Raw genomic sequence first — 26,337 nt, 5'->3', positions numbered from 1 at the left:
CACACTCTCAAAAACCCAGTGACAGTTATTTCCAACAAGTGTCCAAGATGTTTGTCCATTTTTTTGGATATCAGTTCTGCTCCTTGTTTAAAGAACTGGAGACTTTCCTTTCAGCAGAATTTTCCTTTTCTTCAGTTTGTGTAAGATTGTAAGGAGTCTTCTGACAACATCTACAGTAAAAACACAAAACAAAAAAAACACAGTAATACAATTACCAAAGGACACAGAGCAGTGACATCAAAGCCTGATTTTAGATTTTTTGTAAGTGAAAAGGCAGCTAAAGCATTACCAGCTGGGCCAATAAGTGGAGGAATCAGATGCCTTGTCTACTTTAAAATATATGGCAGCCATATTTATTGTGTGAATAATCCAGTGCTCATCCCTCACTACACACCTCGCACAGTCTCAGGAAGAGGGCTAAATAATGCTCCACAGTTGGGCTAAATTTTGGCACGTGAAAAATGGCGTGGCCCTTAAATGGGGGTTCCTTGACTTCTGACCTTTGAGATATCTGAATGGAAATGGGTTCTTTGAGTCTTGTCTTTACAGACATGCCCACTTTATGCTTGAACCATGCAGATTTTTGCTATCATTTAAATCTTAAGATAAACTGCTGAGAATTGCTTTACCCTATCAATGTGGACTTTAAAACAGTTTTGTAATGCAAAATAATGGAATTGAAAACATGCAATTAAAAAATTTGATTATTTGCAATTAACTATAAAAATTCTGCAATTAATTGTGATTTAAAAAAAAAATAATTCCCATAGACCTCCATGTTAAAAAGCCCAATTTAACAGCAGAAATTAAGATGTTTACAGCCTGGTACAAAAATTGGATTCAATAGGTAATTTTAACATTCATGACAACTGTATGGGCAATTCATTTTTTTATAGCACACCCGTTTACATTTTTACTAAGGCCCAAATCATCCATTATTTATACAGTCTATGGTTGTTTGCCTTGATCTGGTTAAACATAATTGTGTGTGCGGTGGGTATGTATTTGGTGGCAGCTGAAAGAAACAGCTCTGGTGGGTGAAAGCATGAGTGCTGATAAGCAGCACGGCAGATGAGTACACTTAGAGAGCCTTGTTAGAACTGCCAAAAGTTATTGAGCAGTTTAATCTTTTTACAGTCAGTTGAACTGGACTGTAAATCAGTCCAAAGGCCAATGTTTTTGTGCTTGCATGAACATAAAGTTTATTGTCCTAAATCTGGCACTTGTGCAACAAACTAGCTAGATTGAGTATGAGATTATTTGTAAAAAAAAAAACAAAAAAAACAAAACAAAAACAAAAACAACCAAAAAACTAAAAACATAGGTGTGAAAAAAATCTGACAAAATATAATCAAACTAAAATGATATAAAAAAAATAATTCTAATTCTTAATGATGGTAAAAAATGAAACTACCAAATCCAGAAAATCAATTGGAACAAACATGAAAATTGAGAACTGTACAAAATTATAAACAAATGAACAATCTAAATCTACAATAGTGATGCTGAAGGCATAGTCTTACCCAGGGAAGTGCTGCATGTGACTGATGGTGTCAGGCAGAGGCATTCCATAGCTCTCAGGCAGCAGGAGACTCAGCAACCCTGACAGAGCTGTAATGCTTCCCATGAGGATGTAAGGCAGTGAAACAGAATAGCTTCCTGTGGCAACACATCAAAGGAGGAGAGAGTGAAAAACAACCCTGGCCACAGCCGTTAAAAACAAGAAGACAAAAGGTTGAGACACTCAAAAGTACTTCGATGTGGATGCATCAGTAGTTTCAATCCGATCCACTAAATCTTAAAGGGAACTGCTAAATTTTAACTGAAAGCTTTGGCTTTTTCAGCAGGCTTGTCTATCTGATCTGAGTGCTAATCAAGCTGGCTTTAATGTTTTTGCTCCAGTGACTTTTGTTCTTGTTGTTTTGTTTCTGTAGAGGCACCAGCTTCTTGTTAGCCGCTTGTTTTTAACAGTGTAAGCGGAAGTCAGTTAAGAAATAGGTTTTTTTTAACAGTGCGATAAATAGCCCTTTTGTGATTGCACAAAAGATAAAAGCATCCTTACTTAAATAAACGAAGTATGGAGCAATGATGCTGCCTATTCTGGAGGCCATAGAGCAGGTGCCCACAGCTGTATTCCTCACTACAGTAGGGTAGAGCTCTGCTGTGTATGCGTACACGATAGCAAACGCTGTCGTCACTGCAAACTTCCCCATCATCTCGAGCGTGATGGCGAGAGAAATCAGGTCTAGAGGGGATAGACAATAAAATTGTTAGAGGTTACATGTGAGTCAAATAAGGTGAACATCCAAACAAATTCTCTGCCCAAGTTAAATTATATATCTCCATGTCTATCTGCTAACACGTTGTATCTGAACATACTATATAATAAATGAACAAATGAGAAGAAATCAAAGCTATGTTAGTGATAAGAAGTTGCCCACTGAAGTGTCATACTTGCTGGTATTAGCTGTATCAAGAGTAGAAACAGTCCTCCCATGAAGAGGGTTGAGAAAAGACTCAGTCGTCTGGAACACCAGCGAAACATAACCCATGACAAAATGTAGGCAGGCACCTCTACCACAGCCGACAGGAAACAGTTGAAGTACGCGTTGCCATGCAGGTTTGCCGTGTTCAGGGAAAGGGCAAAATAAGCAATGGTCAAGGTGTTCCTGTGGGGATAATTGTTGAGCAGAATTGTCAGCAAAACAGAATTTCCGAGAGTAAGTTGTACATTTACAAGAATTTTTTGGGGATATTCTCTAAGATTATCAAGTCATATTTGTGAGATGAAAAACTCAGATATTCTCTGACGATTAAAGTCACAAATTTACAAGAATAAAGAAACTACACGTTGCTTCACGATGCCAGGTAGAAGCAACCTCATCACACTACATACGCCACTCGTAAATAGGTAATGCCAGCAAACATTAAGACACTGAATGACCAACGTCAAGTTCAGATGTTACCTGCAGCTGGAGGTCCTTCCTTCGAGTCTTAGTACTGTCAAAATAAGATGTTAACACAAACAAGCCTATTTGTAGATTTTGCAAATATTTATGTAGACAGTGTGCATTTAGCAATCATATACTATCCTAAAAATTGAAAATGATAAGTCCACTAAATCTAAAAACAAACCAAAGTTAACTCACATGAGACACAAACCCTGATGTCTGGGTGAAAGTCCTGTGCCAGCACCATTTATTTACTACAACTTTCTCATTCTGTGGACCTTGTTAACAGACTCTGGCAGAAAGCCCTGAAGGTGATTCATCATTAGTATTTTCTTAATGCTAAATTGGTTTGCAAAGAATGATTTGATTGGATCATCCACTTAGGCATTATATATGGAAAGCTATGGCGTCTGTGGCGTCTATTTTTCAGTTTTTGAAATTTTTATCACAAATGGATGACTAATCTTCTCACATAAGGGTGTATGTATGTACGTATGTGAATTAGCTTGAAAGGTAATAAGATGTCATTGGTGTGTTTGCAGCTTGTCTCCGCTGCCCCCAAGTGGTTAAAAAAAGCTGTTATTGTTGGTATGAGAATTATGAAAGAATATGTACGTATTAATGAGACAGGTTTGCATTCAGTCATTCAGAGCAGGAATTTTTTTTTTTTTTATTGAATAAAAAACTTGAATCGTGATGACAGAGATTAGATCGAACATTTTGCTTGATTTGTTTTTTGACAATATAAAGTTAGGAAATCCTTCAACTGTAGAAAGAATTAAATGCAGCCTGGTGCTTATTGACCTGTTGTGATTAGCTAGTGACTTTTTTCCTGTTAGACTAAACTGAACTTTTCCTAAATCAAGCAAAAATCAAACTGCATCTGTTTTCAGTGAGGAAGTGAGCACGGGAAGAATACAGGCATACTGTGCAGTTACATAAAACCCATTTTGGATCTTAGTCACAGGCTTCACAGCACCTGACAGGTCATTATTTGTTGTTAGTGAAATGGGCTGACATGTGGTCGAGCTGATGCATGAAAAGGCTGAAACTGTGTGGGCATGTGTGTTTTTAACAGCGTGTGTTCAGCCTATGTCTACGTGTGCACGCTTTGGTGTGTGTATTGTGCATGCAGGGTCATTGTACTGAATGTGGAGGTCAGGTGGGACAGCAGGGACTCACCAGACCAGCCACAGCGTGACAGAGATCCAGCGGATGTTTCGGGAACGGAGCAGGTCACAGATGTTGTGGGCCTTCCTCTTCTCACATTGAAGTTCAATCTGTGGGGCAGCAAAGCCAGTGGAACAACAAACACTTAGCAAGCAGAGCCATCAGTGTAGAAATAATTTCATTATTGAGACGCTTGTGACTGCATGGCCACTTGCTGAGGGAACACATGCATGTGCACGTGTTCACACATGTCGTACCCAAACATCAGGACCAGGATTAATGGAGGCAAAAGTTCAACTGGCAGATAAAAACTGAAAGGGGCCAAAATTCTTGTAATTAGAAATAGAGGTAGCATCAACACTGTGTTCTCTAGCTGAAAAATGTATCCATCTTGGGTCACAATTAAGACAAGAGAGACTGGTAAGGAGTTGTGTTAGATTTTTTAAAACTCTGAAATATTATCAGTGCCAGCCTCAAAAGATCAGGTTGTTAAACATTTCCTCCATACCACGTTATCATTTTGTTCCACATTTATCATTGCTGCGACTATTAGCAGTGCTATCGTATTATGATTATTTTAGATATTCATGCATTAATGCACCTGCTTCCAGTTCAAAAATTTGCAATACTCAATGGCTGCACATGATAAAGGCAAACAAATCACTGCAAAATTCAAATTAAACTTATAGCAATATTAAAACCTGTACAAATAGCAATCATCATTATCATTACAGGACACAAGAGCTTGGTGTTGGTGCAGAAAGGGGTTGTTTAACTAGAGTGGAGTTAACTTAACAGAGTCTTTTTTGCGGTTGAAGGTTGGATATTTTGGTAAATTATTAGTAATAGAAATAGAGGGCGAATTTTGGCAAAGCCTCTATCAGCTGCCATCCAGACATGTGAACTGTAAATTATTGCATTATACTGACCAATGAACCCTAAAAAGTGCCCAAGACCTTCAAAAACATGACAAAAGAAAGCTCATCAACAAGAAACCAGGTTTTAGCAGGGACAGCTGGTATGAACTGGTCAGTGTCTTTGGTGAATAAGTCATAGGTTTAAAGAAGTCTTGTTTTTTTCTGTAAAAGTGAACCCAATTAATTGCCATTCCACATTGGCTTTAGTTAAATTCAGACTTTTTTAGTTTTTTAATGACTTGAGATGAAATAAACTTAAATAATAACACAGAACATGTAATTAAACATTTAAATTATCAATACTACATTACACAGCACTTGTATTTAAAACTAGGCTTTGCATGTTTTGTTTATAGATGTGTTGAGCTTTGTCTGTATTTTCACAGAGCATGAGAGCTGTAAGGTCTGCACATCTGGATTGAATCCAGATTCAAGGCAAGTAACTTTGATGCTTCAGTCATATTTACAAGAAATATTGACAAAGAAACATTTGCCATCCTAAAATAATAATATATCATGACTTTCATTGTGTAAAATACAAATAATTCTATGATGAACCGAACTGGAAGCTATCTGAGCAGAATGATTTAACTCCCTCCTCCTCCAAAAACTTGAACAACCTGTGTCTTCACTATATTGTACGCCTGTATCTGATTACCACAAGAGCCAGGAAAGTCCAGGATCTTGGTGTTTATTTTTGATATTTATTACTATTTCAGTGAGATCTCACCTGCAACGGACCAAAAATGACTGGAGGAGGCTCGATTTTGTTCCTTTTAGCAGCATCTCTCACTACGGCCTCAGCCTCTCCTACTCTTCCCTGAGAGAGCAGCCACCTCGGAGACTCTGGGATGTACCTGTCTCATTACACGAGAGGGGAGAGAAAGACAGATGCTCAGTCCCCTGGAACAGAGCAAAGGTACTTTTCATATGTTTTTCTTTTTTGCTACTATTTTTGAGACCTATCATGCTCAAAGGAGAACCTCCATAAAAACCTCCCAAACATTGGCTGTAAACCCCACATAAAGGTTGTGTAGGCCGATGCTGTTGTGGTTATTAGATTGGCAAATGTTGGAATCAATGTATATTTATTCAAATAGAAAACTGTACAGATTATATCTTAACCATGCAACTAATTATTTGAATGATCAATTTAAGAGACAGACAGCAAAAAAATAAAACATAAAAAATTGCTTAGGAGAGTGCAGTTTTGGGGAGCTGAATTCTTACTACAAGCAGGTGAAGCATTATGACAGAGATGTCAAGCAACCACTTTCTACAAAATTAATTTCATGGGAATGGGCCTATTTTCTCAAGCCCCCCTGGAACAGTTCTTTTACATAGTGGTCAAAGATGAAATTACAATGTTTGGGTCTGTTACATGATGCCATGGGGCCCATCGATTTACACTGGGAAAGAGACCTCTGTAAATCAGCTGATATATTTTTTGAGATTCACAATCTCTGCAAAATGACTTCCACAATCAGGATTTGATCCATATGGTTTCATGACATTTCTAAAATCTAGAAGAGCTGCACAATTGAAATGTTTAATCCCAATTCAAAGTAGCAAAGTGATAAACTGAAAATTAGCCACTCTGCCTGTGGAAGTTAGCTATTTGGCTGCCTGAAAGTCTCTAGTGAACTTGCTCTACAGGCCCCATGGGGCAGAATATCTGGGTGCTTTCATATTGTAGAAACAGAGCTATTTTTGCTTTGTGCGCCACCCAGCAACTTTAATAGGAATGATTGGGATCCTGCCTCCATAGCTGTATCCAGTTCTCTTTACACATCCATGATTTTCTCCAAAGCCCTTTCTCTGGGTTAGTGCAACAGCCTCTCAAGTTGCCTTGAGCAACTGCAGCAGGTACTATGCACCTGTCAGCATTGCAAAGAAACAATTTCTCAGCATTATGCAAACAGAAATATCATATCATCATATTATAGAAATATCAACTTTAAAAAAGAGACACACACACAAGCAAACACACACCTACCTACCACCAGAGAGGCACATAGAGGAAGCCAGGCAGGGTGAGGCCTAGGAGAAGCATCCTCCAGTCTCTTATAAAATAAGCAAACAGCGGCAGCAGCGTGTAGCCCGCCGCAAAGAAAAGACACACACCCGCAGTGGAGAAAATTGTCCGAACACGTGGGCCCAATATCTCTGTACCTGTGCCCAAGAGATATAAACTAGTCATTTGAACTTGGTAAGCCAGTTTCCAACTAAATACGTAAGAATCAGTGTGCAGAGGTGAGCAAAAGTACCTAGCACAAACGCAGCCACATAATTGGAGATTTGTCCCATCCCGACCACAAAGAATATGGCACAAAACATGGTCCAGGATGGAGAGAAGACCTGGATGAATGTGAACACTGTCTGGACTGCCATGGTAACAAACAACACCATTTTTCTCCCATACCTGAAAATGTTTTTTTTGAAATACAAAAAAATGGCCAAGTAAGAATGCTGTGTAGACAGGGAGGTCAACCTACTCCTCGACACATGTAAACAAACTTTGGTTTGTAAAATCAGTGGAGTTCTCCTTTAGCATGACTTAAGATGTGAGCAGGCCCACAACATTGCTTTGAAATTGGAAATCCCGGAACATATTATACTGCTGCTTGTTTTTTGCCAAGGCATCGCATATTTCATCTCCCCCTGTTTAATGCACAGTCAGACTTTTGCTTTCAGTTCTTTTTTGACTTCCACTGAAAACTATGAAACATGAAAAAGCCCTTGTTACTATTAATTAAAATGAGACTTATTAAAATTAATTGACAGTGCAAAACTTGTTACCATGTTAATCTCTGAAAGAGGACATGGGGTTGAAGGTCACAGAGGGCCTTGAGGGCCTGATTACCACATGCAAGGACTTTCAAAAGAACTTAATCTTTGTCCATAACCTGTCAGAGAACTGTCCTGAAATGAATGAGCCAGTGAGAACACCACAGAAGAAGAGGGAAGAGGTCAGTGGGCTCTTCCATCTGTCATCACAAACCAGGTCCCACTGCAAAAAAACACACACACACACACACACACACACACACAGGCATGTAAGTATGTAGATCAAAGTACATAAAGTACAGTACACAAAAAGTGTGAAATCCAGATCCCTCTCTCTCTACCTACCACCAGAGAGGCACATAGAGGAGGGGGGGGGGTTGATCAGTGTGTGTAAATGCATATTTTATATATATAAATAAATAGATAGATAGTTAGAGAACGTTATGGGGTGTTTCAGTGACCCAGTTACTTGTGGCATACTTGCAGTGAACAGTAAAATTTGCGGTATAAATTCACTCTCCCAGCTGCAGCCTCCAGTGCAGGCAGGCTATACAAACCTCAGAAATGATGGTAGAAATATACACGCTGTGGTCGTACTCCCATCCATCCAAGCAGCTTTCTCTTGGCACGTTAGAGAGGTTCACATCACCGCCTGGCAACAAGCCTCTGTCGGAGAAACTCAGCATATCTGTCAGGCGGTATCTGGAGCACTTGCTGGGCACCAGCGCGCCGCTGCTGCTCTCCTCCTCCAGCGGGATGCTGCTGTTCCTCCATGCAGCGGACAGGTTGACGTGCGCGGGAATCAGGCAGCGGTGGGGCGGCGTGTCGGCGACGAACACGATGGACATACCGGTGAAGCCGTTTGGGATGATGCTCAGACAGAGGAGGAAAAACACCTGCTGCTGGAAACATCCCCATTCTCCGAGGAAGGCGGTTGCAGCCTCATAGTCTGTCATGATGTTTTTGGTCACTGCACGCTCCCAGGGCACTAAGTTAAAGCAGACGGGGATGGAGGACTTTGGAGTGTGCTTTTCAAAAGCAGTGGTTTTGTTTCAGCAACTAAACCATCCCACCCACCGCCCGCTGTACTGGTTTTTGGCAGTTTTCCTCATTTAAGCGGTCTGATGAATAACTGGCCTTTTATTACAGTTCAGGGGAAGACCTGCATCAGTAAAAACATGCCTAAATTCTAAATTTTGAGCGGTCCAGAAACATATATGATTAACATGTATATTAAAATATATTATTGCTTGTAATGGTCAAACTTACTAAGCTTATTGACTTGGCGTATATAGGTCCTTTTTCAGTTCCATCATTAGAGGAATAGCTGTCAGCTTTATTTATAAGCTGTTGACCAAGTTTAGGGGCACTTAGAAATATCCTTACTTTCTAAAAGACATGACTTTTGAAAAATCTAAATAACATTGCATTGACCAGAACTGTGTAGCCATTGTTAATGTGGTAAATGACAATTATAGCTGGAAACAGCAGATTTGTAATGGAATATCTACATAGGTGTACAGGGGATCATTTTGAGCAATCATTGCCCTTGTGTTTTAGTGTCTCTTGGTGTTAGCTTATCCAGGTTTGTCATGTTTAAAGACTAACTGATCATTAGATAACCCTTATGCAATTAGTTAGCACAACTGAAACCTGTTGCACTGATTAGAGATTTTTTGAATATCATTTCCTTCCTCAGGCTAGTTGAATATTCAGAGTATCAAAATGTGTGGGTTTGATTAGTCTCAAAATTGACAGAAAAAAAATTGCCTCATGAATTCTCAAGTTTGGCGAAAAACATGTTTTGTGAGATCATAATGACCTTGATTTTTGACCTTCAACCACCAAATTGTAACCAGTTCATTGTGATCACAAGAATCAGATGTATCCAAGGTCACAGTGACCTTAAACTTTGACCACCAAAATCTAACATGTTCATCTTTGAATCTTGGTGGACGTAATTGCTAAGACTAAAAGAAAAAATTGCCCTCAGGATATTCGTTAGATATCGTGTTCACAAGAGTGAGACACGCTAGGTCACAGTGACTTTGAGCTTTGACCTGTGACTCTCTAATGACAGCAGTGCTGTTTGTGCCCACACTACCAGTAATTTATGATGATTTCCTCATTCCTGCCTCGTAAGACTCAGATGCACTCTGTACAGTTTTATCTCTGTATTCTGACCTTGGACCAAAGATAATTTTGACAGTTGTCATCACGAAACACCGTAGGCTCTTTTGTTACAACTCGCTAATGGTCTCCCATCTTCCTTCCCAGAATAGCAGAGACTTTTGTTGGTCTTTCCAGAACCTCTCTATTGCACCAGCTGGCAGTCAGTGCTTGGGTTGGCTTGACCGTTTTAATCATGGCAGACTGCGCTTGACATGCATAGATTGACATGATTGACAGTTGCTTTAGAAAATCCTCGGCTCTGTTTGTTTTTGCTCAGGCATGGTGGATTTTGGCAAATACCATTAGAGGCACACGAAGGCAGAGGAACATATTTTTTTAGCAGACCGTCTATCTCATGTAATACTGTGTGGACATAGTGGTAGTTTCAGCAAATATGATGAGTTACCAAACAGCTTTAATTGATAAGATTTAAGACCCAGACACATCAAGCTGGTCGGCAGCCTGTCAAAGTTGGGCCATTGGTGAGGGTCCGTGGCCCTTGTCACTGCGGTTTGTCCTGCACCATTGGACCTTGTTGACCCTTGTGACGACGGCAGTGCATGTAGATGCAACAACCAATAGCTCCTCAAATCCGTGCTACTTATGTGCTGTATTTTCCTATTTTTTCAACGCCATGGCCTCTTCTGCTGAAGCACAACTTTTCTACGGTATACACCGATTAGCCAGTCAGACCAGAGGGAAAAAACAAAACCGAAAGCACCGGACGAAGAGAGGGAAGAGAGCCAGCATCAGGGTGAGGTTGACCCTACTAGGATCGAGAGCTGCTACTCTACCAAGCCTTCTTCTGGCTAATGTTTGGTTGCAATGGAATAAAGTGGATGAGATGCAATTGAGGCTCACTCAGCAACGGGAAATCAGAGAATGCTCTGTGTACATCTTTACAGAGACATAGTTAACCCCTAACATTCCAGATCAAGCTATTGCACTGGATGGAAAAACCTTGTTCAGAGCCAGCAGGACACAAGACTCTGATGCAAATTCAAAAAATGCACTGCAGGAATATTTATGATTCCACCAGCAGCAACATGCGCAAGCAACCAGATAGAATCTTCATAGTAGTTGGTGATTTTAATGAATTCATCTTTCAGCCACTGAGATGTAGCAAAATAAAGGACAAATTGTAATTTGGATTTTTAAACTTTGTTTAATAAATCATTAATAAATCTTCCTTCAACCTTCTTGTTGATGCTTGCTTTTTTTCTGCAGATTCAGTATGTTGAATCGCAGTGGTGGCAGTGGAGCCCATCAGCGAATGAAATCACTCCCGATGAGCTCTGCCCACAAGAAGAAGTGCAAGATGTAAACAAATAGCTAAATTCAAGAAGGAGTGAGGTCAACGCAAACTTGTTACATGAGGTAGGAGTGTTTTTCTTTAGCCATTGAGCATGTTCCTGATGGGTTGTATTGTTGTTGACTGCCACACTTTAAATATGCCCTTTTCTTTCAACATTACATTGTGTTGTGAATGTGCTAGCCATTAACTAGCATTAAGACGGTCTTCTGGTTTCCCTTTTTGAATGACAATTACAGACGGCCACTGTCTGCTGGTACAGAGGGGTATTTCCCTCTCACATGTGCAGAACGTATGTGCTGGTTGGCCGTCGGTTTGATGTATTCATGTTCAAATGTTTGGCTGAGACACTGAGACGTGAGGCAACACAACAGTTGGCTTTTGTCGCTGCTAGATCCCTGATGTCTCTTTGGTGTGTGTGGGCCTTTAGAGTTGCTGGTATAGGTCCCTCTGTTGGATAGAGCCAGGCCAGTTGTTTCAGGTCTTTTGCTAGGCTAAGATGACCGTCTGCTGCCTGTAGAATTAATCTTAATGGACAGATATGTGCTCATGATGTGATAAGTGTATTATTCAAAATGTATTCATTTGAAAACTGGCAGTAAAACAACAAGGGAAGGTGTCTCTAAACCATACTGAATTTGAACTGAGGTGAGAGTTTCAATGATAGGCCTGCTGGCTCTTTGATTCAACTGATCAATTATGTTCCAGTCAGTATTTATATTTAAGCTGTCTTAATCTCGTTGCTGTCATGTGATGAGTCTTACACCCAAAGAAAAGAACATCTTCAAATATTAATGTTATCTGTATAAAAATAAAACCAAGACCCAAATAGGTCTCAATCCTGCAGGGAACAATTACTTGGGTTATTATATTGCTCTTAAAGATGTCCACTAGCTGCAAAAACCTTCTGCAAAACATCCACAAAACCACATGCTTCTCTGAACCGTACAAATCATATGCTTACCAGCTGACTCACATAAATCATTAGACACGTCTAGTTATTAATTCATTACTTTATATTAATAAGTGACTGGTTATTTGAGAAAATCATTTATGTCTTACAACATTGACCTGATTTAAATTGTTCTGCCAAAAAACAAATGTAAAAACAAGATATTTAAAAGTTTAGGTTGCTTTATCTAAAAGATATATTATTATTAACGTATAATATTTGAAAGCTCAAAATTCACAGGTCAAGCGTATTTGAAATTATTGGATCAACTAAGTGAAGCAAGTCTTACAGCACAGGATAGATTCATCAGCAAACTCTGTGTGCAAGCAAATCACATAGAGGGTCATTTTAGTTCATCTCTTGAGGTCATTTGAGTTTCAAATCAACTTCATTTTAAATGACGAAGATGAAGTGTGTCCACAGGATTTCCCCCCTTGTCACATAATATAATATATATAATATAAATTTAGATTCTGCATGTGCCTTTCTAATGAGGTCACTCACTCTCTTTAAAGCCTTTGACTGTGTAAACCATGATCTTTATGCGTCAGACTTTAAAAAATCTGATGCTGACAGCAAATTTTGAAAAGCTGTGAAAGTACTGGTTAATGATTATACAGAGGTTTTCAACTTTGTTGTGAAACTGAGGGAGGTGCTGTCTTCTGAACTGTTTAAAAATGATATTTATAAATGATTAATTATGAATTGCTCTATAAACACCTTCAAAGACAAGAAAATAAGACTTTAGCACTAGATAAATTGACATATAATCATAAATGCACCATCTTGACCATCTATCTGTAGACTTGTCACATTTGTGTTTTTGGCCTGCTTTCCAGTTTTAGGTTTTGTATTATCTTTGGGATTTTTTGAAATAAGGTCTGTGATTAAGAGACTTTCATGTTTCGTTCCATGACATAAAATATGTCAGTAAATAACCAACTTGTACATTTTGAAGGCTTTAGGTGTACAAAAAAGGCGGCTGCTAACAAGTGACTAAATGAGACTACAGAGGGTCATCACGCCAAACACGGCTTTATAGCCTTGTTGTGGTGCCAATGTTGAAGTCATGCAACCATGGTGTTGTTTATAGCCTAACATTAACTTTTTACTTCTTGTTATTGCGTCACGCTTCAAATGCATGTGAAATGCATCCTGTTGTTTAATGTATCATTCTGTATCATGGATAAATACTTTTGCAACAGTAAATTAGTTTAATGTCTCCACCTTAAGATCTGGTAAGAATTTGCCTTGCCACAGTGCTCTTGAGCAAAACTTTTTTTGTGACTACATAATCCATTCTTAATTTGGTTTAGAGGCAAGCTGTTGTTGAATTGTCACATGATTAAGATAATTTAGTTAGAATAAACCATTTAAGCTTATTATCCACTTATGAAAAACCTGGTTTTGATAGAGTAGCTGCCTTCAGAAGCGTGTGAGTGAGTATTGGTTTACATCTCTCAACAACTTCCCTTTATTTTGTGTGAGTAGATTATTTAATCTGTAGATGATTGATGAGTTGTTGGCGTCAAGTCATGGTGTCTTCACTGATCAAAGGCCATGACCTAATCTGTTATGTCCTGAATGACCATTGTGTGAGGAAACAACACATCACAGTCATGCAAATAGAGCTTTAGTTCAGTTGAAACATTCTTCATATCTTCCTGCTCATGCAAATACTCATTTAAGTTTTCTTGTATCCCACATTTCAGCAACAAGACAATTCAAAGTGTTCAACTAAACAAAGACAAAGGACAAAAGTTACACACCACAAAAAGATGTTTAAATGCAGTTTAAAAGAGCAGAGAGAATATAAAAAATAAATGTTTTTTATTTGTTCTCTGTTCAAAAAAACTCTTAAGATAGCAGAGGACTTTTGACAAAATTAAAGAAATTCACACCATAAATTGATACATAAAGGCACAAAGTGGTGTATAAAAATTAAGTTTATTGAGGAAATTAAGTGTTTGATGCTCTTTTTTTTGTGAGAAGCCTGAACCCCCCTCCCTAATATGTGTGCGTCCTCAAATGTTGAAACAAAATCTACACCTTTGCTTGTGAATATCAGAATACTCAATGAGCATTAAATGAACACATTCATGCAAAAGACCAACATTTTGTAAATAAAGTGAAATTAACATTCTACAATTCAAAATCCACATGCAGGACTGCTACAATTTCTGCTGAACTTTTACATAAATATGTTTGCCTCTGCAGAGTGGCTTAAAAATAGCCCAATAGGAGTCTTAATGCTACTTAGCAACATTTAGAGTACAAGCACGCGCACTTCTTTGGGGTATTTAAAAGTGTGGAATGTTGTTCAGAGAAAATACCACTCAGACCCGAATGGTGCAGGGCTTCTTTTGATCATTTGGCTTTCAGTGAATCAAATCAAATCAGTGAGTGAGAGGACCCTCATTCACAACTCACAGATAAATAGTATCCCTTTCTGCTCACCAGCTAAGAGACAGTGGATCCAGCAGTCTTAAGGCACTCTCGAATGAGAAGGTTATCTCCTTGAAAGAAGGTTTAATTCTCTCTTGGGGCTTGAAACTGAAGTTTTTCAGTTGTGACTCTGTCCCACTGAGGGACCAACTCACTCTGCTTCACAGAGAGCTCAAACCTAACACTCTGGTGCTAAGCTCAAGACTTTAAGAGGGATACCACAGCTCATACTCTGAAGAATTTTAGAGGATTTTTTTCCCTGCAAGTGCAGGAATTGTTTTTTTATATTAAGAATGGGAGACTATGATGAAGACACTGCATTCCTTGGACAGACTGGTCCTTATTTCTGGACCACATTCTTCCTCCTTAACACAGTTTTTGTCTCAACTGGATTCAATGGACTTTACATGGTGTTTATCGGGGCAACTCCGAAACACCACTGTGTCATCCCAGATGTGAACTTGACTGAGGAATGGACAAATGCCATCATTCCTGTTATGATAGTGGATGGAGAGGAGGTGCAGAGCCAGTGCAGCAGATACAGGCTGGATGTGGTGAGAAATCTCTCCGCTGAAGGATATATTCCTGGAAGGGATGTCAACCTCACTGAGCTGGAGCAGGAGCGATGTTTAGATGGATGGAGCTACAGCAAAGAGATCTACCAATCCAACATAGTCACTGAGGTCAGTATCAATGTGCACATGTTTATTATCGGAAATGTTCAGTTTGCTTTGTATCTAATAATATGCATGTCATTCACATCTTTGCACAGTGGAACCTCGTTTGTGATGACCAGTGGAAAGTTCCCTTTGCATCTTCGACTCTTTTTGTGGGATACCTCTTTGGGTCCCTAATCTCAGGACAGCTTTCTGACAGGTATTTCATTGTTATTTATCAGTAAAATGTCCCTAAAAGCATTCATTTCACTGTCCAATATGAACCTTTAATGTACTTTATGTTTAGTAAGATAGTTTTTGTCATTTACTACATATGTTAGGGGGTTTATTGAAAGTTTAAATAATCCTTATAAAAACAGGAAACTTTCATTTAAGCAAGTGAGTATTTCACACTGTATTAATTGTCATTTTAATGACAACAGCTCCATCTACTGTTGAAGACAGCATCCTCCAACAGAGGTTAAGTTTTCAGATCGAGGTCCCCTACTTTGAAGTCATCGCCACTCTTTCCATGATGGTTTTTCAAATATCAAAACCCCTTTGTCTGTATGAGTATTTGATGTTAAGCGCTCTGCTCTCTAACAGACATTGTGTACCTTTGTTTAAAAGCATGGGGCTCAGTACAAAGCAGTTTGGAGCCCCCATGTGTTCAACTATTTAGCTCTTGTGCAGCTGTGAAAACTTTCTGCCACATGTTTGAGAAAGAGGGGGTAAGGGCCCTTGAGGTTGTAAAGTTTTGACGATCAATGGGACTCATGCAACAAACGATGTAGAAACAAATTTTCTCTTGTTTTTACTCATATTCATGATTTGTTCTTATTTTGGTACTACCAATTGATTTTTGGGCAGTACCCATTGATTTTTGGGATTCCATTATGTTTACTTATTTTTGCTCTTCTCTTACGTAAGACAAAAATGTAAGATTTTTTAAGAGCACTCATACCAAAATAAGAGAAAAACATCTTGTTTTCACAGTCCAAAAATTGTTGCCTGGTGCAATGAAAAATACATTTTTCATCTGAGTAACATTTTTCAAAAATGCCTGAAAGTTATTAATCAAATTTAGATAAGGTTTCAGAGTAATTATAATGATTAGATTATTAATTTTCAGAGCCAAAGAAATACTACCATACTTGGTTGATTGATCCCAATTACTGTAATTTCATTTACTGTGTGTCCTTCTGTTGACCAGTGCTGGAATGTAACTTAGTAGGTTTAGTCAAGTACTGAAATAAGTGCAAATTTAGGAAGTTTTACATTATTGGAGTGTTTTAATCCCATGCCACTTTCCACTTCTACCTCACTGCACTTCAGAGGGAAATATTGTAGTTTTTACTCTGCTACTACTGTTAGAAAACTACTTTACAAATTAAGTGTTTTGCTCATAAACCATATGAAAGTATACAAACAATTGAACTGGGAAGTGTTTTCATGATAATTTAAGTCAAAACATTTTGTGGTTCCAGCTACTCATATGTATGAAGACTTATTGCTTTTCCTGCTTTCCTGCTTTTACTGTTATTTTGATTTATTAAACTTATTTAAACTGTTTTGCACATGTACTTTGGCACAGGACTGTGCTATTACTTTAAGACTTAAATATGTTTCCCTGAGATCACATTTACTTAGTTAAGTTTATTTAACAGTACATCAGTTTCACTACTGCAGAAGTTATTTTTCTTGCAATCTTTATTTGGTGTCATGTCTCCAGTCTTGGCCATTTGCCAATCTTTGCACATGGCACAAAACCTGCTCTTTTTATGGTTTTTAGGGGGGTGTTATTCATGTTAATAGATGACTTATGATCAAGTGGGATTCATCATTGAGCACACCTGGGTAAGAGCACATTTGAATGGTTAAGAGCATTTGGTGCATCTGGAGTTTTCTTGACAGAAAATTGAGATAAAATATAAGAGACATTTAAGAGAACGTTGCTGTATGAGGCCCATTGTGTCACATTGAGTGAGTAAGAAGTCCCTGAAAATTGCTAGTTTAGGAGAGGCTGTTATCCACAGCCAGGAATAATGTCATAAGATGAGATCTAAATGTGTGGAAAAAAAATGATGGTGATGGTTTTTATCATGTATATGCAAGAGTCGACTGAACTTCATTCATGTACAGGAAGAGGTTGAAGTTTAAAGGAAAACAAAAATACAAAATCATGTCGTGAGTGGACCACTCTAGTCTGGTCTAAGGGTAAATGTACAGCAAGTGAATCACTTAAGCAAAACTATCCCTGACTGGATGATGCCCTTCTATGTTTAACTATTTAGTTCATTTGCAGCTGTGAAAACTTTCCATCACATGATTGAGAAAGTGGGGGTGAGGGCTTCGAAGCTTTTTGACCGTTTTGTCATACTGGGTGATTTAATGAGCCTTTTTGTAATTTTTTAAAATCATTTTCTGCCCTTGTAAAGTCTTGTGCCAAAAATGATTCACCTGTTCTAGATGTTGGTTGCTTGCTGCAGTACCTGATCAAAAGTCATGTGCCTTGTTATCAGCATTTTGTTTGGCCGCTGTATTAGACTAGTTGAAAAGCTGCGATGCAGTGCAACTAAGTTTCACGCAGCTTCCCGTTTCTTGCAGAGAGATATGACAAAAATTAAATTTAGCAACAAACAGCCACATTTTACAGGAAACTGCATTCCTTTTGGTTTCAAATGAAACACTGACAGTGAGGGTAAAGTGCTGACCTCATCTTGAATTTAAGGGGTTTAAAATCTACAATATCTGCATCAACAGATTTTGATTTACTTCATTTGTCATCTTCATTATGCACTTCCATACATAAATAAAAACAAAATTAAAATCTCCCCTTAAAAGACAAAATCAGTGCAAGTCAATAATAAATAGCAGAATAGAAATAAGTGGGTAAAAGTTAGAGGAAAGTTAGGAGCATCCATAATGAAAAATCTATAAAAGTGCAGGAATCACAGACATTTTACACATACAATACACCCTCAGGTTTACGAGGTAATCTAAACTAACAAAGTTAATATATATTGTGTTTGTTTGGCATAAGACATTGTTGCAGTTCACTCGCAGACTGCCTGATATCTAGTTGAGCTGATGCTCTGCCTGGTCGGTGCTGCAGATGTCTTCACTTGTTGGTTGTTAAGTAGGCTTTTTGCCTCTACTTATTAGCAATTGAAGCAAACAGCATAAAAAGTTGGTACAACATAAAAAGTTGTTTATGATCGCTGCCCAGCTGCATCGTCCTCAATGAAAGTGTTTTAGTATAAAAAGGGGCAACATAATCACAAAGATGTCACTGTCATCGTGTTTTGTAAATGCACAGTTTCTGTGAATCCCCGTCAGTGACACACTTATCTCCATTCAGGTTCGGGAGGAAGAAGATTGTCTTCCTGTCGCTTGCAGCTCAGTGTGTGGCAGTGCTGCTTCAGTCCTTCTCTCATTCATGGAGGATGTTCTGCATCATGTTCCTCTTTGTTGGAGCCTCCCAAGTATCCTTATATATCTCTGCATTTGTACTAGGTATGAACTGTGAAAAACTCCTAATCCTACGTTTGATAATATATATAGTACATTCTTGTCACCTGCAGGAATAGATAATTTAACATTTATCACATGGCTTTAATTATCTGCGGATTTATCTCTTTTTAATCTCATGCATTTACCATTTTATCTTTGACAGGAACAGAAGTTTTGAGTAAAACTATGCGAGTGCTCTTCACAACTCTGGGAGCCTTCCTTTTCTATTGCATTGGGTACATGACATTACCCTGGATTGCATATGGAATCCGTGAATGGAGGACTCTGCTTGCCGTTCTGTCCACAACTTCTGTGGTCTACATCCCACTGTGGTGGTACGTCACTCATTGTTTTCTTAAGTCCAGGGTTCCCGCACATTTTCATGCACAAAATTTCAAAAGTTTTCCATTAATTTTCAAGGACTCATAATACTCCCCCCACTTTCCCACTGTTTTTCAAACTTACAAACATACATGAAGGAAGAGACAGAATGCAGGGAGAAAACAGATGGTAGACAAAACGTAACACATCAATGCATATTAGAGCTACATTTCAAGAAAAAGTTGCTGCTATGTTACATAATGTTGAATTCATTGCTTTTCAGTCCACTAGATACAATTTGCTACAATGAAAATTATCGAAGTGAAAATAATTCAATCTTCAAGATTTTATCTTAAGAAAAAAAAGGTAATAAGTCACAATATATTGGAATATATGTGTTATTGCAATACTCAACATATTGCAACGTGTTTAAAATTGCAGTATTATTATATCCTGACCTAAGTATTGTGATAATATCATATCATGGGGTCTCTGGTAGTATTTTCCAACCATAAAATACTGTTACAATTTCATTACACATGATAAAATTCCATGACTTTTTCCTAGAAAGTAAGATTGGGAAAATTAAAATGAATTTTTCCTGGCCTTCCATGACCGGGGGAACCCTGAAAGTCATATTTTGAGCGTGAATAAAATGCACTCATAGCCAGAATGTCTGGTTTATCAGCAAGATGTGATCATTTAATACAACTTATTTTGTTGACATTTGTATGACACCTGTATTGATTGTGCAGGTTCATCCCAGAGTCTCCGCGGTGGCTGATTACTCAGGGAAGAGTGGAGGAGGCTGAGGTCATTGTGAGGGATGCTGCAAGAAAAAATAAGGTTGAAGCACCACCTGTAATCTTTAAAGAATGTGAGGTAAGCTTTAAATTCTGTCTTTAACACCACTGTTTATTTGTGACCTTTTAATTATAATATCCTTTAGTTATAGCATAAAAAACATGGTTTTGTGTCAGTGATTCACAACTGGTCCAGCTATGAGGTCCAGATTCCTTCTTCAGTCTAGTCAAGGTCCACACATAAGCATATTTTTTCATATGTAACCCTTTTGTAATCACCAACACTTTAAATAGTAACGGTAATTAGATTAAATATTTTTCCCTCAGTTACTGTAACTGCACTGTACTGTAACTACAATTGAATTTTTTATTTAAATACTGAAACAAGTTATTCCCCAACACCATTCCTGAATCACTTGCAGTCCCTTCAGAACGCACCCACAACCCACTTTTGGACCACGACCCACCAGTTGGGAACCACTGGTTTCTGTAATCCCACACCCTAAACCCATTCAAGGCAACTGAATCAGTTTACAATGTTTTTGAGATATTCTGTGCGCAAGTCGGGAAAATGTAACTACATCAATTCCCCTGTTTACCTTGGTTTTAGGTGCAGGCTTTGACTCCAAGCAAGAAATACACCATGCTCGATATTCTTAAACACAAGAACATGAGATGCATCACACTGATGTGTCTCCTTTTGTGGTGAGTGTTTTTCCCTCATTTTGACATTAACCCTTTGAAACCTGGATTGGCATCAGTTTTCTTGTGCTGCATTCAAACATCTATAACAAGCTATTTAATCCTTTGAAACCTGAGGGAAATGGTTTGATTTCTTTGAAAACATTATGGAATAAAGGCAATGACAAATTTGGTAAACTATTGTGGGAAATGAGTAAAAGGTGACAAAAATATTACCAGAAATGTGTTTTTACAAAGAGGTGAGGATTATTACAAAATGATTCCCCATTATTATTATTATTATTGCAGTGTTTCTATATAAAAATAAATAAAATGTAAATTGGTAAAAACACTGAATAAAGAAGTTTCACTTAAAAAGTTGTGTTTTTTCCAATGCTGCTTCTCACGGAGGGGCTTCTAACTAAAGTGGCCACTGCGAAAACCCAAATGGCCCTATACAAAACCAGTGTCTGCTTTGTACATTTTGTGCTACTGTGAACTTGCCAATGCAACATGCCGATCTCCGATGATGAGGACCTGCTCCCTATGTTGGTATAAACGACTCATTCTAACGTAATGAAAACACACATTTCTTATTTTCAGGTGATTATACACTAAAGAGAATATATTTGCTATTTTCTATTTCTACCAACATATCACCCTAAATCTTACATACTGGACCTTTCAATAATAATCATCATTCACATTAGATGCATTAGAAAACTAAGGTGACATGTCGTCAACAACAACAGCAACAAACAGTCAAAAATGTACAAAGGAAATCTGCATATCATGAAAGTTACTTCTTAATAAAAAATGTTGGTTTTTCTTCTTCTTTTTCCAGGATGGCAATAAACATTGGGTATTTTGGATTATCCCTGAACACCTCCAATCTGAGTGGCGACCCCTTCATGAACTGTTTTTTGTCAGCTACTACTGAGGTCCCCGCCTATGTTGTTTCTACTTGGCTGCTTAAAAAATGTCCAAGAAGGGCACTTCTGTCATCGTTCCTCACCATTGGAGGAGGACTACTTCTTCTAATCCAGTTCATCCCTGATAGTAAGATATTGCTTTATGAACTTACAGTGTGATAACCGACCACACACTCACACCCAGTATCTTATCACACAATGATAGTGGTTTATACTGCAGCCAGTGCAAATATGTGTAGGGTACTTAAAATTTTGTTTTATTTACTTAATTTTGTTAAGTTCTTGCAACTTAAAAATGAAAACTTTAGTTAATGTAATCCTTCTAAGTTTTAGCAACTTTAACAAACAGAGTATACTGTGCTATGTATCTGTACTCAGCTGGTTGCAAACTAGTCATACAACAATCATATTTGTATTTTCTTAAACATCTTAACAACACAGAACTCCCAAATCCTCTTTGTCATGATCGAGTGAAGTCAGACTAATATGGTTGCTAACACCTAGAATTATCATTTTTAAGTTGCAACAACATCACAAAATTAAGTAAATACAGCTAAATTATGACTAAACTTAACAATTAACTATAAAAATAAACAGAAATTAAGACTAATAGTTATATTAACTTTACTTTTTCAAGACCATCAGTTTCCAAGTTTATTTTAAGTAAAATCAACTTGTCAGATTTTACAGTGAGAAGTAATGGGGAAAGACACGTTCCTGTCAATTTTTTTTCAAGTGACGACTACAATTGAAAACCCCATTGCATTAGTGGTGTAGGCAAAAATCTCTGCAACAAATGTCTCAGCTAAAACATCTGCAAGGCTTAATATCACAAGAAGTAGCTGACAAAATACATATTACGTATTGTAATTATGTCTGTCAGCATTTATGTGTTAATAAAGAAGAAGATTTTATATAAGAAGGCACTTGTGCAAATATACTAAAAAGACACTCAGGCTTTTGATTGCAGGCAGTATTATCACACGTTAATTATTGTTGAAGTACTTTTACTGAGGAGTGGAATCGTAAAGAAAACTAGATTAGTATAACCTTTGCACATAGAGTGATGTAATATCTGTAAAACGTGACTGTGTTGTGTTTCCAGAACGGGCTGCAGTTGGCAAATTTAAAAAAATAAAGGAGAAAATGGGTTGTGTACATTTCTGATAAATGTCATTGTATGTATATTGCGCAGCCTAGTTCAAACACAAAGTTGCTGTCACATTAAACAACTACTACTTGCAAGCCCTGCTATTGCACTTCTTAATTTGACTTCTATTAGTCACTGCTTCATTTATAATGATTGATTTCTCGCCAATAAAAACGTTAACCTCAGTAAAAATGTCTGTGGATGTGAAAAAAAGAGGAATACTTATTGTAATATGTGGGCACACCAATAATGTCAAAAGTTAAGCTGTTTAGCAGTGTTGTGTAGTAATTTTTATTTTAAAAAATAATAATCTATGGCAAATGGGCTTTTCTGGTCTAAAAATGCAGATTTTCTGACTGTGTAACTGGCTTAAAACTACATTACTTTAACACTTGTTTGGCTTGTGACTCCTTATATTTTACTGTAAAGGGGAATTCATTCTTAACTCACTCCAAATAACTTCTTTCTCTCTCCTCTTCAGCCCTTCAGTATGTTGCTCTGGCTCTGGAAATGACTGGAAAGTTTGGCTTCACCATGTCCTTCAGCATCGTCTACATCTACACTGCTGAGATTTACCCCACTGTACTCAGAAACGTCGGCATGGGGATGTGCTCCTCTGCTGCACGCATTGGAAGTATCACAGCTCCTTATGTCATCTATTTAGGTGAGGTATCTCAAAAGGATGCTGCAATTTAACAGCACTGTTATACTGACAAAACCATTGCACAGAATAATATTAGTGATATGAATATTGTAAAAGTTTATCATTTTCTAATATTGAATTTTGCTCCTTTGTTATTCACAGGTACATATAATAAGGTTTTGCCCTATATCCTCATGGGAAGTCTCACAATTGCTTGCTCTGTGGTGAACTTCTTCCTTCCGGAGACCCTCAATAGAGATCTTCCAGAAACAGTGGAGCAGATGCAAGAATGCCAGGGGTAGGTGCAATTTAACGTAGATCACTGTACGTCATGAATTCAGGTCATTACAACAAAACTGTTTTACAACATGCTTGCTATGATAAGACTTAGACTCTTTCAGTTGCATAAGGAATGTACAAATAGTGTAGTAGTCAGAGTGGTAGTACAGAAGTAATACAAATAATACATAGTACTTGTCCTAGAAAGAGTTTTACAGGCATAAAATTTTAGTATTTGTAACAAAGGTCATGGTTGGTTGATATGATGATGCATATTTTAGGTTTCTTCTTGTCTTCTCTTCTTGAAAAAGAAAAGAAGAAAAGTAAAAATGTGAATATGTCAACTGCCATGTACGCATGTAAGGTAGACGTGTTTCTTTCGATTGCAGGTTGTGTAGTGGATCCAGAAAGACAAAATATGTAGAAGAGGAAGGAAGGAGAAACCAACCCATTCAACATGAGGCCAAATCTGATGTGCAGAGTCTTACTCCATAGTAAGAGCCACTATGTGGTCTTGCTTCATTTTTAAGAAAGAAAAAACATTATTTTGCTTGAAAGTAATTATCTAAAATCTGAAAATAAAATCCAAAAAAATGCACAGTGGGATAAAAAAATACACTGGCACGTACTGTTGGTTTTGTTTTATCATTGAAAAAAAACAACAAAAAAAAAACCTCTTTATTTTTCTACTAGGTTGATGCTTCCTAATTTTATGTATATTTTTTTGAAATGTTCCCAAAAAATTGATCTAAAAAGTTTGTATGAATATCAAACATATCTGATTGGTCTCTAATTTTTGTTATACAATATATGGAAATAAAATATGAACATATGAACCCTCCCAACACACAGCCTGAGTTGTTTATGTCTTTTAACCTAAAACATCCTGAATAACCATGTTTTTTTATGTTAGCTCTAATCAACATTTTGGGAAACTATACTACTCTAATGTCTGTACAGAAAATATAAGGCTGCAACCAGTAATGAAATAAGAATCACCGCATTACAAACCACATTAAAAAAATACCAATAATTAAACTGGTTGAAAAGATATTTTATCAACACAGTGATATCATGTGACTGAACATATATTTTAACTCCTGGCACACAAGAGTTATTGGTGATGAAATGAGACTTTTAGAGCTTACTGCATGTAATAACAAAATGAGTTTAGATCTGGAATCATTCACAGAAGTTTGTGTGTACAAAAGAGCTCTCCTCATGGGGTGCTATATTTCCGGACTTTGGTCCTCCAGCTCCTAACAGACCAAAAATGAGCAGCCAAGCAAAAGAGTCATAACTGCTTCATCTTCAAACCACCCGCAATACACAACTCAAGCACCACTGTAAATGACACATTGTCTGTCTTCATCACTGTTTAACCTCTCCTTGACATTGAATAACTTCCTTTTCAAGGTTTCCTTCAGTGCTGTTCTATAACATTTTATATAATGACTCTAACTTTATGATGACTTAAGTTTGATAGAGAAGATCTAAATTAAACTATAAATAGCAATGATATTTCATTTTGTAAATCACAATAAAAATAAAGTGATTCACACCGGGAATTGTTTTTGTACCTTGAGTGTGCATAAGGTGCCAGAGTGCATAAACCAGCATCAAAATAGAGCTTGTTAATCAAGAAAGTGCCAGTGGAGGATCCCCCGCACCCCCAACAGGTCCTAACTAGCCCCCTAATGTCCTTCAGTCCTAGAAACATCCTAAAATCCTAACGGCTTGTCACAATGTGAAAGGTGGTTAAACTAGCCACAGCTCAGTGGGGAAGCTTCGGTGGGGAATCTGCTGTGGCTCCTGGGCACGACAGACAGAAAATGTGCATTTTTTTAAGAGTGGACAAAGCAGATTTGAGATCTCTTAGGTCAGAACCGATGTAACGGTGATAGGCTTGGGAGGACCATTGGCCCATGATCTGAATCAAGTGTTCTGGTACGCTGCTGCGGTGTCCAGAGTAATGTGTGGGAGAGATGCCAGACAAAGACAGAACTTGACGGAAGTGTTGGTGGAACCAGAAGCTCTTAAACACCTGGCCAGATTCAGATGCAAACAGAGAGTCATCCTGGGATGTGCTTTGTAATGTCCGGAAATGTAAGTAGTTGGAGAGAATGAGGAAGGGGTTTAGTACTGATTAAATGCTGAGGTAGAAGACAGGAGTGCTTTTGCCAGATTGTTTGGTTTTGGTTCTTTTCAAATAAAAAAAACTATGGTGTCATTGAAGAGATCCCGTTCCAGTTGCCAGGAGATAGAGCCGGAAGCGGAGCTCAGCACGGCTCGGCATGGCTCGGCATGGCTCGGCACGGCTTGGCACGGCTCGGCGCATCGGCGAAATGCAGGTCAAGAGTGACGGGACAGAAGAAGCAACAGACAACAGGTGAGAAACAAAGGCCTGCCCTTGGGGAATGATGTGGAGAGCAAAATTGTAATTTTAAGTCTACACAGATGTGTAGTGTTGCCCACAAAGTCTAGTTTTAAGAGTGGAGTGAGGCAAAGTAAAAACAAAAACAATATTTTGAAGACATGTCGATTAAGAACAGCCGTGATAGCAGAGTCTATCTTGTCCATTGTGTTTGTCATTAATTTTCTTCTCTTTGGTTGTTGCACACAGCCTGACAATAACTTTAGTCTTTGTTAGTCC

General features: G+C 38.0%; 2 protein-coding genes across 2 annotated transcripts; one reads left to right on the top strand and one right to left on the bottom strand.

Moving 5' to 3' along the window:
- Positions 1–30: 30 nt before the first annotated feature.
- On the bottom strand, positions 31–8,828 carry slc22a21 (solute carrier family 22 member 21). Its single transcript, XM_042499527.2, has 10 exons — positions 8,383–8,828; positions 7,945–8,048; positions 7,306–7,460; positions 7,039–7,210; positions 5,769–5,895; positions 4,134–4,231; positions 2,455–2,669; positions 2,063–2,245; positions 1,524–1,659; positions 31–170 (listed from the first exon to the last, which is right to left on the bottom strand). Exons 1-10 carry the CDS (start codon positions 8,779–8,781, stop codon positions 71–73), a joined length of 1,689 nt encoding a protein of 562 aa, XP_042355461.2. The 5' UTR covers positions 8,782–8,828; the 3' UTR covers positions 31–70.
- Positions 5,828–24,520, top strand: slc22a5 (solute carrier family 22 member 5). Its single transcript, XM_088088956.1, has 12 exons — positions 5,828–5,957; positions 11,225–11,374; positions 14,722–15,389; positions 15,479–15,582; positions 18,724–18,878; positions 19,039–19,210; positions 19,952–20,078; positions 20,610–20,704; positions 21,525–21,739; positions 23,244–23,426; positions 23,568–23,703; positions 24,074–24,520. The coding sequence occupies exons 3-12, from the start codon at positions 15,000–15,002 to the stop codon at positions 24,177–24,179; spliced, it is 1,683 nt and encodes a 560-aa protein (XP_087945082.1). The 5' UTR covers positions 5,828–5,957; positions 11,225–11,374; positions 14,722–14,999; the 3' UTR covers positions 24,180–24,520.
- The last annotated feature ends 1,817 nt before the right edge of the window (positions 24,521–26,337 follow it).

The sequence above is a fragment of the Plectropomus leopardus genome, chromosome 15 (genome assembly GCF_026936395.1).
Source record: "Plectropomus leopardus strain MGB_pleo_1.0 chromosome 15, ASM2693639v1, whole genome shotgun sequence".
NCBI lineage: Eukaryota > Metazoa > Chordata > Actinopteri > Perciformes > Serranidae > Plectropomus > Plectropomus leopardus.
Note: the sequence above shows the minus strand (reverse complement) of the source record. Positions and strands in the feature narration are given on the sequence as shown.